Source organism: Astatotilapia calliptera, chromosome 17 (assembly GCF_964374335.1).
Source record: "Astatotilapia calliptera chromosome 17, fAstCal68.1, whole genome shotgun sequence".
Taxonomy (NCBI): domain Eukaryota; kingdom Metazoa; phylum Chordata; class Actinopteri; order Cichliformes; family Cichlidae; genus Astatotilapia; species Astatotilapia calliptera.
Genome location: NC_137438.1, coordinates 38,218,236 through 38,230,811, shown reverse-complemented (window position 1 = coordinate 38,230,811; position 12,576 = coordinate 38,218,236). Strand labels below are relative to the sequence as shown.

General features: G+C 42.6%; 1 protein-coding gene across 2 annotated transcripts in view; it reads right to left on the bottom strand.

The window, feature by feature from the left end:
* Nucleotides 1–12,576, bottom strand: part of syn3 (synapsin III) — a 137,509-nt gene that overhangs the window by 78,538 nt on the left and 46,395 nt on the right. For both annotated transcript variants that reach the window (XM_026147442.2, XM_026147441.2), the window contains exons 5-6: nt 873–1,029; nt 18–107 (exon numbers count right to left, since the gene is read on the bottom strand). In XM_026147442.2, coding sequence (XP_026003227.2) covers nt 18–107; nt 873–1,029 — 247 coding nt within the window. The remainder of the gene's footprint in view (nt 1–17; nt 108–872; nt 1,030–12,576) is intronic.

Below are 12,576 nucleotides of genomic sequence, written 5' to 3'. Positions count from 1 at the left end.
ATCTGCGGGGCACTCACCATCTGTGTGTGGTTGGGATAAAAAGTTTGTTCATTCAGGGGGAATTTCTCAGGGCCGAGGGAGCGGTACAGCTTAATCATTTGAGAAAACTGCAAGCAGAAATAAACAAGACAGGAAGACGTCATTATTCAAGGAGGACAAACAGAAACTTCTATAAGATTCATGCGTGTTAACGACTTTTAGGAGCAGAGGATATGGATCGTCTGAAACTCCAGGTTTGTTTGGTTTTTTTTTGTTTATAAAATGTGGCCTGGTACAGTTAGACCCACCTGTTAGTGTGAGGGTTTGAACACCTGTTCTTCTAAAATCAATAATCCATTTGCTTACACCCCGAGGTAATACTTTCTTGGAGTTATTTATTCTTGAGGTGCTGGAATTTCCTTTCCAATAGATTTGTCTTCAGACCTGCTTCGGTTCATTGTTTTAAACGTGTCGCATTCAGCAGTTGGTTAACATATACAGCATGATAGGTGCCTTACTGGTGATCAACCACCTCATTTTTTAACTTGTGCTTTGTAGAATGAGTAACAGAACTGTAAATATATAGTGAAGAATGGCACCTTTAACAAAACTGTGCTGCATATTTCCTGCTTTAAACCTAAATTTAAGACCTCTTTCAAAGCCAAGCATCTACATACTTTTCACTGCAGTTTTGTAGCTTTTCTCAGCACAAAGTGACTAAAAACACGTGGTGGCCGAGGCCGCCCGCTCTGCTGGCCAGCTCAAATCACAGGTGTTGCAGCTCCATTTATTAGCACAAATAAATCAGTCGGAGGCAGCTGCCGAGGGAGGGACTTTGCGACACCTTTGTGTGGGTGAAAGTATAGCAAAGAGAGCCGTTACGGAGCGCTTACCACCCAGGGTTTGCTGCAGAAGTTGTATATGGAGAAGATGGAGTTGACGCTCGGGACGCCGCCAAAATGGAGGCCGATGACAAGATTCCTGAAGTCCTCACCGGGAATCATGCTGTAGGCGTGCTGGCGAATCAGAACAAAGTCTGGCTTGAAGGACCTGCAGCAGGACGGATATGGAAAAGGAACCATCAGACTGGGCCTGTTGTCAAGGTTAAGCATACAGTTAGGCTGTTGAGGGTTAGAGTAGCGAAGAATTCCAGGCAGCTTTGACTCAATAGGTAGAAGTAAAGCAAGGTTGGTGGTTCAATCCCGGGCTCCTTCTAGCCTGTGGTTGTGTTATACATGTCCTTAATGCCTACATAGTGTGGCTTGAGTGTTCAGAAAAAGCAGGAAGCAGCATACCTGGTCTGACTGATCAACATGAAATCTTTGCAAGCTTTTGCACCCAGACGTGCCAGACATCTACAGACTTTAGTGATTTCCTTTTCACCAAAAGTAAACTGTATCAAAAACTGTTGGACAAAAAAGTAATCATGGTATTTGATAAATATTCATCTAGTGTCGTTATAGGATCCAGTTTAGTTTGTCCAGTACTTCTCTTTATCTATACATCTACACATATACACGTATATGTGACTCTTTTGGCAGATCGTAACCATCCACCCACTCCTCCATGTAACAATCAACTTCCTGTTTAACACCTAACCTAACAGCACTGAGGGCAAACATCTCCAGCATAGTGTCTCCTTGCAGGCTGACAGCTCTGTTGGCACATTATTAACACACTATATCTGGACGCTGTGTTTACAGTCAGGCCCTCTGTTGTTCAGTGCATCGAGCTGATGGGGTAAAGTAATGCTCCTTGCAGCACCTAATCTTTTTGAACCATCTATCCAATTAACCCAGCCTAATCCTTCCTTTTTAGACACTTTTCTGGGATCAGAGCCAAGTGCCCCATCACCCACCTGAAAGCCTCTTTTAAACTAGCCCACATTTCATAGTAACAAGGAGAATTCAGTTTGACTTTTATTTATTTATTTACCTGGAAACTTTAAAGTTCTAAACAAATGTTCCTGCCAATTGCTACATTGATGTAAAAATTATTAGAGCCTGGCCACTATAAGACCAATATTTTTGCTCATTTGAAAACCTGACATGTTAGGGGATATTTTTTTTGGGACATGGGAAATAAACATTTGTTATGTGAATTTCTGAGTCCTTACTTTGGCAATGAAGATCTTGTTTTATTATGACAACGAGTTACGGATGAATAGTTTACGCTGTGCCGCACTCTGCTCAGAACATCAGGTTTTAGTGTTCTAACCATACGGGATGCTGCAGGGTGCCCTCTAGTGGACAAATTGTGCAACATCGACATTCATAACGACATTCATAAGGGTGTTTCTCCCGCCTGTTCTTTACTTTTTCCAATATTCATTAATTTATCAGCCGTTATAAAAGCCGATACAGACATACAGGCAAACAGCCAATTTGATCAGGCTCTAAAATTGATCTCAATCATACAGTGACGTCTGGCTTGCACACAAAGTGTCCATATTTAGTAAATTGGTCATGAGAGACTCACCGACCCATTTCCAGAACTTGGTGCATAATGACACTAATGTAAAATGACACATTGTATATACTTGTGAGATTCCAGTGGCTTTGAAACAAAGATTCGACACACTGAGACTGGTAAAATCCTCGCACTCATGTTTCCGTGGTTAGTACCAAATCTGACATGCTCCGACAGGAAGCATCAGCCCGCTGCAGGTGGAAACCAAGCTGATGAGAGCGGTGAGACTAAACCCAAACAAAGTTGTGGGATATAAAACCAAAACAATGAAAGACATTGAGGCAATATAAAGCTGATGGAAACTACAGAGTGGGAAAATTCTTTGTTGCTAAGGGAGACGCCTTTTGACACATTCCCCTTGTGACATATACTTAAACGTATTAAAACAGAACACAAAGGTACACAGCAAGCCACTGGATTACCTGCAGTTACAGACACAGGTGCGTGCAGTAGGTAGAGGGCTGAAATTACAGCAAGGCCCTCCAGCAGACTCTGTGGTCCTCAAGCGCTGCTCATGTTAGACTGCACAGAGAAGACTGGCAGGATGGCTGAGGAGTGATCTGTCCTCGGCGACAGAGCGACTACAGCTGTTCCTCCCTGCTGCTGCTGCGCTCGGCCGCAGTGGCAACAGACCAAAGGCTCTGCTATTTATACTGGATGGAGCTGTTTATTGAAGCCCAGAACCCGACCAGACTCGACTGCTTCCTAAACACGGGACGTGCTGTTCCAAGCAAACTCCATCCTGGTTACAACTGTGCACGAGCAGTTTAATCAAAGAACACCTTATTAGCCTCAAACAACCTACTTGATTACACTACTTGATTATAACAGAACGGGCAGACGCAGCGGTCGTTCAGCACAGTGGGATTTCACTGGGCTAGAGTTAATGACGGCAGGAGCAGCAGAGCATCACTGAAGTTTGTCACCCATTAACTTTGCTTTTGTGTGTCTTCACCTGGACTCATCCTGTTAAAGTACTGCTTCCTGCGAGCCACGGATTAACCCTGAAGCAGCACGTTTATGTTTTACGATGCGAATACCTCGGGCCCTGAGACTCACTGCTTCACAGGCGATATTCTAATGTGGCCTTTGAATAGGTTACAGTGCAATAAAAGGCTAATAAGAGGCTCAGATGGGGGAAGAGCACAGATATAGATTAGGAGGTGAGGACAGAAAGGATCCGTGTGGATTCATAAGGCCACAGATAAGACAGGATTTGTAAAGTAAGCCAGACAGGGACCGAGTGGGTGGTTCTGTGTGGCGCGTGCATGTTATTGCTACCTGTCTGTGCAGGTGCTCCTCCCACAGAATGATACGGTTAACTGTTGACTCTCATCTGGCTCTAGCTGTGGATGTGAGAGTTTGAGGTCTTCTCACTTTCTGTGTGTTCGCCTGGTATAGACTGGTGACTTGTCCAGTATCAACAGGTCACTCTTACAGTCACTTCACAAAAGCCCCCAGAACAGGGAGGTGTCACTGCACAACAGGAGCTGTGTGCAAATATGAGCTAAAGTATGTGCTGATTATAAGTCATAGAAAATGTTTGGGAGCTGCTACTCACATTATTTTAAGTCAACATCTCCATCTCATGACTCCTTGCTCGTGAATGCAGCCACTCCCAGTGACGAACCCACAGAGAAAAACTGCCAGACTCTGCAGTTTCCCCCAGCTTTGTGGATGAGTTTCAGCATCTGAATACTCACCCACATCTGAATTGAATATTTCGTTAAATGGTTACAGCTCTGATCTGAGTAAGATCCATCACACAACCCTTTAAACACAGGTCAACAGCTAGCTGGGGAACACGGGAACATTTGGTTGCTCCAACGGTAAAATATTTCCCCTTGAAACGGGTGACAGAAAATAGATCCAGATGAAGGGTGATTACTAATTTGTCACACAGACAGACTAACATCTCCAAAGTAATATTTGCTCTGCTTCGGTTTCATGAGTAACCCCCAAAAAACACAGCCAACGCTATGAGCTTGTGCTGTGTTTGCGTTTTCACTGCTCCAGTGAGAAAAGGTGCAAATTCTATAGGACAGAAAGAGTCATAGCACAAGGCAGGTAATCATCAAAGCACAGATAAACATGTTTAAAACAGGACACTTTATAGTGGCTGTGAATACACATCGAGCCTGGCAGTTACGTAAGCCCATCATAAAATGTACCGCACAACGGCGCCAACAGGATGTTTTCATCAGCATTCTTGGAGCAGGAAAGTATTCAAAACTCAGGACAATATGCTGCCGTTTGGTCTCCAGATCCATTTATCATACAGAATCTCTGACCTTCTAATAGGCTCCAAAGGGATGTCTGAATTGTGGGGAACACTTGTTCTCGAAACGGTCCTGCGGCTGTTTCAAAAGCTGGTGAGGGCCTTATCTTCCACCATCAGTCTGTCTCTCATTGATAAGCATAATCGGGGTAGAACTCGGCGGGAATGCCACAAATGTCAAACAGTACATACCGAGGATCAGCACAGCGCTCGTACACAATGGTGCATTGTGCCGCGCTGGCTCCCTGTCATCAGAGGGAAATGCACCTTAGAGAAAGTCTGTGCTTTCCTGTTAGGAGGACGCACTCCAGAGCAAAAACTCTCAATCAGGCCACAATCGTTTTATGTGTATATATGGGGAACATTTCCTACTTCAAGACAACTACAGGACTGATGCTTTTCTTTACAACTTTTACATTTTTCATGAGGTATAGCTCTCTGTCACTTGACTTGACTGAACACACTAAGGCAGTTTTTCCTTAAGTCAATGGGAACCTAACACAGGGTGCTGGCTAAAAACCACTAATGCTACCAGTCATATTCAAAGTGTTAAGGCGAATGAGTGACCCAACCAAGAGCAGTAAATTTAGGTCGGAGTAATGAGCGATATCACAAACTAACCCCCTCCAATTACCAGTTTTAATTTGCTTTTTACATAAATAACTACATTTATATAAATCTGTGAATGTAAATAATTGTGAGTAATTTAAAACTGAATTTCAGTTTTTGTATCACTGCGGCCCACCTGCAGTACTTTTTGCGTCCCATCAGGGGGCACCGGTCCACACTTTGGAAACCACTGGAGCTGGCTTTTCTGTTTCCCTGGCGAGTACATTTTGTTTTTCGCTAGTTAAAATCAGCGTCACATTTAATCAGTGGACTGCAGGCGCATTGTTCTAACAAAACTAGCCAGCATTAGCTCAGAGGTCCCGACGTTTGCATCCTCATCAGAATATAGTCACGTTTGGTCATTATATAAAAAAATAAATAAATATATATAAAAATAATAATAGCCAAAACGCTAATCTAAAGGTTCAAAACAGCAGCGCGTAAGAGGTATCACAGCTGCTGTTCATCTTTTATATACAGTCTCAACCAGCACAGAGACGGCTCTGCGAGCCAATTAGCTCATAGCTGAAAAACACAGTTAGCTTAACATGTTAGAGATTGCATGATTTAAATAAGCTCTAAGTGATCAATACAATGAAACAAATTATTTTATAATAAAATGTATGTTCTGTGCAGAATTCTACCGTTTGGTGTCGCAGCGCTCGTTGGCGTCTGTAGCTGCAGGACATTTCAGAGGACCCACTGCACTCGAGTGCAGCACAGACAGAAAAGGTTCCTGAGTTTTAGAAAATCTATGTTCAACTAAAAACAGTTTGAAACAGCAGAAGCAAAAACGTGAACCTGAACACTGATGAGATTGAATAATTAATAAAGCCACTTTTATGAAGTTAAAACAATTGATTCAGTTTGCTGTTTTGGATTTTTACTAAGGACAGAACACATGACGCTACCATATCCAAAGGCTCTGAAGAACTCTTATTTCTCTCTGTGTCCCGTCTCTCCCTGTAGCCGAGCATCTTGTTGTGGTCCCCCAGTCTGACTCTAGGACTCCTTGTGGTTGCGGCCGTGGCTCCAGGCCTGGTGGCACCAGAGTGACCTGGCAGCATCTCAGATCCTGGGAAGTTGCTGTCAGGGCTGCCAGAGGTCTGGATTGTCTCCAGCTGAGCTCGCAATCCGAGGCTGATCTTGACACGACACTGAGGTCACACAGAAAACAACCCAAAAAAAGAAACGGGGCCCAGCAACAAAAAAATAAAACTTCACACGTGTGTTAAATCTAAACAGGAGTGGGAGTAACTTTAGCGTGCCGCAATTTTGAGAATGTTTAGTTGTTGAAGATTAGGAAAAAGAGTCCCACGGGAGGCAGATGTAATGAGGAAAAGGAGCTGCGAGAGGAACACAGCGCCAAATGACCTCTGGCAGGAGGGGAAATGAGCGTTGTTAGGAGTTTGAGTGAATTAGCGGGGCCATTTGTATTCATGGCTATATTACAAAAGCAGAGATGGTGGATCGGGCCTCACGGCCGCTGCATGCTTTCATTGCAGTCAAAAGAAACCACCCTCAGGCCTCCTAAAGCCACGTCTCAACTCAGCGTGTCTGTGAGCAGGATTTATTTGCTCGGTAACAAGATGAACCTGTTTGAGGTATTAAGTGTTCAGGCTGCTCTGGGCAGACAGTTCCTTCCCTGATTAAAATGGGTTTTTAAGGGGGTCAGTAGAAGGGGGGCGGGATGCTAAGGATTCTTTGCTAGCCAATGTGTGTGTGTGTGTGTGCGTGTGTGAACAGCCTCTGTGTGGTCTAAATTGTAAATTGTCACCTGAGGTAACCAAAGGCGGAGAGTCTTGTTATATGTGCAGAAGGGATTTGGAAAGCGGGGGTGGCCTTCTTTGGCGGGTAGCTCGCAGCATAGAAAATTAAATGAAAAGAGGGGGTAAAAAAAAAAGAAGAAAGAAACAGGACAAGGATCTGCTAATGTAATCTGGCGGCCTCCCTCCCTCTGTCCATCTGTGGGGTTGAGAATGGGGAGGAATGTGACGAGCCAATTCAGCCATTTGAGACAGAGAGTGAAAAAAGCGCAGAATTAAAGAGAAGTCTGGATCTAATGTTGAAACCGATTCAGAGCATCACCTCCAGCCCTGACAGTTCGTCCAAAATTAGGTTTTTCATTGACAGAAAATGACAGAACTGCAATTTGGGCCCAAACGAGAACGTGATCATTTGTATGTATGTGTATTTACCCATGACTGCCCTCACCTGGGCTCTTGGTGACGAATAACAATAGCATATTTTACATCCTTTAAATAAGCTCATTTTAAATAGTGGAGTTATTGATCAGTTTGGGGGGTTTTTTGTGTGAACTTGTGTTTATCTACAAAAAGATTCCACAGGACATTTTTAAGTAATATTAAAACGTAAGTCAGTCTGTTTTCTAGACCTCTGCATCACCACCTGAAGTCTGGTGTAATGGCCGCTGAACGGAGCAAAGTTTGACCAATCACAGCAATGAGGTGTGACCAGAAGCGACTTTCTGAAGAGTCACTTGGATGAGTGATGAAACGTTTCTCCCACTGAAAATGCTACGTCCGGATGATGGGATTTACTTATCTGGATGATTGAGCATGCATTGAGACATTGGCCCGGTACCGGTCCGTGAGTCGTTTATTTTGTTGTATTTATCCGCGACACTTTAATGGCCAGTCCGTGGTGCAAAAAAGGTTCGGGACCACTGTTTTAAAGGACTATATCCCTGAAAAAAAAACAAAAAAAAACAACGCTTATGGGTAAGAATAATGATTAATAGAAACGTGAACTTTTAGGTTGGTAGCCGGCAGCTGAATTCAGTTTTCTTACCCCTCCCAATTTGAGTACATAGTCCGTTTACCTTAGAGTCATGTGTCCATGTCTCTGGAGACTTTGTGAAAAGAGTCAGTGAGTCAGTGAAGCTCAATTCTGACCAAAGACAGCGATACTGAGGCGAGTTGTTGAGAATATCCAGAACCTTTCTTTTGGTAAGCGCTGCTGTTTTTGCTGCTGTTCGCCAGCGCTAGTGAAACTTTCTTTGAAGTGGGACACAGTGAATGAACTCTCATGTAATGTCAGCATTAGAGCAGGGCGATATGGCCAAAAATATTTATCACGATATATATTTGAAAATTTGCGATAACGATATAACTGACGATATAATTGATGCGAGACAAAATACAACTCCACAACATTACTAGCGCAAAAAGAAAACCTTCCATTTATTTTCACTTAAATAAGAAGCTGGTTTTTATGTACATTAAAGCTTTATAAAAATGTAACAGTGCAAATGCAAATTCCTTGCTGAAAGTTTTCCAGTAGAAATGGGCTGACATATCCTGAGCATAACCATATATAATATCCACTGAAGTTAAAAAGAGGTGCTTTGCAACATTAAACTGCAGTGTGCAGTACGTATTTTTCGGACCATAAGGTGCACGGGATTATAAGGCACATTAAGCGAAACAAAGCAGTCAGATAAATCAAACTTTATTAAACTCATTCTTCTTGCTTCCTCCACTTCTGTACCATTGATTCATTAATGTTGAATTCTCTGGCAGCTGCTCTATTCCCATGTTGTTGCAGTATATTAATAACTAACCTCGTATTGTGGATGGATTATCTCAGTTGTTCTCCTGACTGAAGTTTGGTCTGTTTACAGCATCCTGCCATGCGACTGCATTTGTCTCTAACCATGAGGAACCTTAACGTTAACTTTTATAAGTGGAAAAGTGTTAGTGTTCGTCCTCCAGCTTCCCTGTTTATGTTATGCTAACATAGCTGTGTCGCTAGCGATCACGTAGCACATCATTATATACCAGCTAGCCCAACTTCAGTATCCCTACAAATGTCACTGCTGTTTAGTTTCCTGTCTTCATTTATGTTGGAAGTGATAGCAGAGCTGTACGTTTGATTTTTTTCAGAAATCTCTCAGTCAGAACATGCAATATCATGCTTAGGTAACTAGCGAGCTAACTTCCGCTAGCTTCCCGCTAACTTCTAACTCTGTTAAATGTAATAAATTTTGTTTTAATGGATGCCTGGAAGTTAAACTTCATAGTTACACCTGGTAAAGCAGCAATGCTGATCGTTTTATTAAAGATGAAAGAATTTAGACAGTTTTTAACGCTCAGTGATGCTGCAGTGTTCGTTTGAACTGAAGATTAAGGAGTTTAGGACCCAGATTACTCCCAGATTTAAGAGCATCTTAGTCCGACAAATACGACAATAACGATGGCCGCTTGCATGTTCTGCAAAAAAATGTGCTTTGTTGTGTATCTGACGGACAAACACCAAACCAGTTCCACATCACTGAAGTTGCACCATTTTTACAAACCAATTCTGGTTCATCTGTTTCACTCAACAATCGGCCATGTGCGTATGAAAACAAAGGCACTGCGCATGCGCGTTTTACTCATATTCTATCGCGATATTTCATTTTCCTATCGTTGCCTAACATTATACCGGTATTACCGTGAACGGTATAATATGGCCCAGCCCTAGTCAGCATGTAATCAAACTTCTCAGAGGGAAAGTGTGATTTTTAGGACACTTGAGCCCAACATTAGCTTAGAGGACAACCTTTTATCCAAATGCCCGTCTCGCCTCTTTGCTCGTGAAATAGCCACACCCTCTGGTAGCCTGCACAGGACAGCCAATCTCCAAAGAATTGCATTCCAACTTGGACTGACTGCAATCACTCCCAGACAGACTAGCAACGGTTTGCAGATAACTAATCACTCTAGGGATGTGTGATATGACCAAAATCTCACATCCTGATGAGACATTTATTTTGCCATGTCTGAGTCTGTGGTGGGGGCCGGTTTGCGGCATAACTTGCATAGTACAGTTTTCTGATCCGTGTCAGACTTTTCATAACCAAACCATTGTCCATCCACCCATCTACATTAAAGGGACGGCTGTGGAGCGTGTGAGCAGCTTCAAGTTCCTGGGTGTCCACATCTCCGAGGATCTCACCTGGACGACCAACTGCTCCAAGCTGGTCGAGAAGGCTCACCAGCGCCTCTTCTTCCTGAGGACTCTGAGACATCCTGGTGAACTTAACTGCACTACTGTAAATGCTGTATAGACAATCATTCTGTAAAATAAGATGATTATAATTCTACAACTGTTTACAACTGTTTATAACTTGTTTTAATATTTATATCCTGTCCATAGCCTGTACATACTTATAGCAGATTCATAACAGACCTTCATACCGTGTACATTGTAACATACCCATAATAGACCCATATTTTGTACCCTCATATCTATAACAGACCCATTTCTGTAATATATCTATATATCTATGTTATTGCTAATATATATTTTGTAATATATCTATATTATGGCTAAAGCACTTCTAGATGGATGCAAACTGCATTTCGTTGCCTTGTACTTGTGACGTGCAATGACAATAAAGTTGAATTCTATTCTATTCTATTCTCATTCCATGCTACAGAGGTAGCACCTCATTTAGGAATAAAGTCCTCGGTTTGTTTTGACTGGTCCTTCTGTTTGGAGCTACCTGGCTCTGCGTCATCTTCACTGGCCATGCTGGTATTCTCTGTGCCTGCATCCACGTGGTTACTATAACCGCCATTTATAGTTACTTCATGTTTTTATTTGAGGTAATTTGTTTGATGCATCTTCTGAAATTTGGTGTTTGAGAACAATGCATGTCATTTCAGTTTATTTTGAAAAATCTCAACACGATCTTCAGCTTTATTGTGAAAGGTTTATGTGGAAAATAAAGAAGCGGACAGCGGAGCCACACGCTGGGTTTACCGTCGTTGTTGCTAACGACAACACATAAAAACATTCGCTTGTCCAGCTGTAGTGTAATAAATAATAAATACATAAAAGAGAAATAGGGAACTTCAAGAAATGAATATAGCTGCTACAGTGACCATCAAACCATGAAAACATATTGCCGTAAACAGTTTATTTTGCAACACCACGAAACAAACGAAAGGGTATAATATGAAACGATAGATGTTTTCATATCCGATATATGTCGTTATATCGAACAGCCCTAACCCACTCCTTTATAAACACAGACAGATTGGTTGCAACATGTTGCCAATCTGCACCCACGAGGACAGCTCAGTTATAGTGCTACATTAAAGCGAGGTTGCTGAGCACCTGTGTCTTTTTGCAGCTAACATCACTAAGTATGGAGGAACTTCTGAATTGCTCTTTCTAATCTACGAGGTTCTGGTTGGACTCTGAATGTCGCTGCTATTCTGTCCATACAACTGCTGCTTTTGTCTGGAGCTAAGTGGGTTAATAATACTCACCATTTCATCATCTACTAAATGTATTTGCTGAACTTTATGTAAAAGGGCATTTGGAGTGGTTCACTTGTGAGATCTAGTGTTACTGTAAGTATCAGTGTCCTTGAGGGTATAATAATGTGTGCAGAAGTATTAATTAGATCCTCCAAGACTAGTAAAATATTTTTTTATAAAACTGTGATCCTCGCCACGATGACGGTTCAGTGTTGCATTACAGAGAACACGCCAACGCTTCTCAGTCCTCCACGTCCACTCTAATTGTACATTTATATTTTAAGCATCTGGCTCCAGCCCCAAACTACTTCCAGTGAGTGCAACAGTAAAACAAGCTCAATAAAATACTCAACCGCCAGCAGTTAACGTCCCCATAGCCCAATATTAATCACCACTAATGAATCATCTGCCTTTATTAACCACAGTCAGAGCTCTGTGAAGATGGCAGAGGAGAGGAACACTGCTCCCTGGCTTATCAAACTTTGGCTGCCGCGACCAGTGTTCCCACTTTGAGCCGAGCAGCCTGGCTGGAGGTTTTGGCAGCAGAGAGCAGAGAAGCCAAAGGGCTGACTACAGCAGAGCAGCAGGGAATAAAATGCCAGAACTACTGTACCTTGTGGTGTGTCACTCTGCTCTACTGTAGGCTGTACAGCTTGTGCCACGTTGCACGTTTTTCCTTTGCTGTCCATGCACAAATGCCAAGTTAGGCGAGGGTTCAAAGAACAAGAGAAATAAGGATAAAAAATAATGGAAGATAAATAAGTACAAAAATAAGTAAAGGAAGACGAGTGTGGTTTGCAAATGTTGATGTAGATGGAGCTTAATGTGCAAAATGAAGTTAGTGTGCAAAGTGTCTGATGTGCAAATTGCAGTTGAGGTAGGTCAGCTGTTCAGGAGTCTGACAGCAGGGGGGAAGAAGGAGCTGTTGAGTCGGGACGTTCTGGGTTTCACACTCCACACACACTCTGG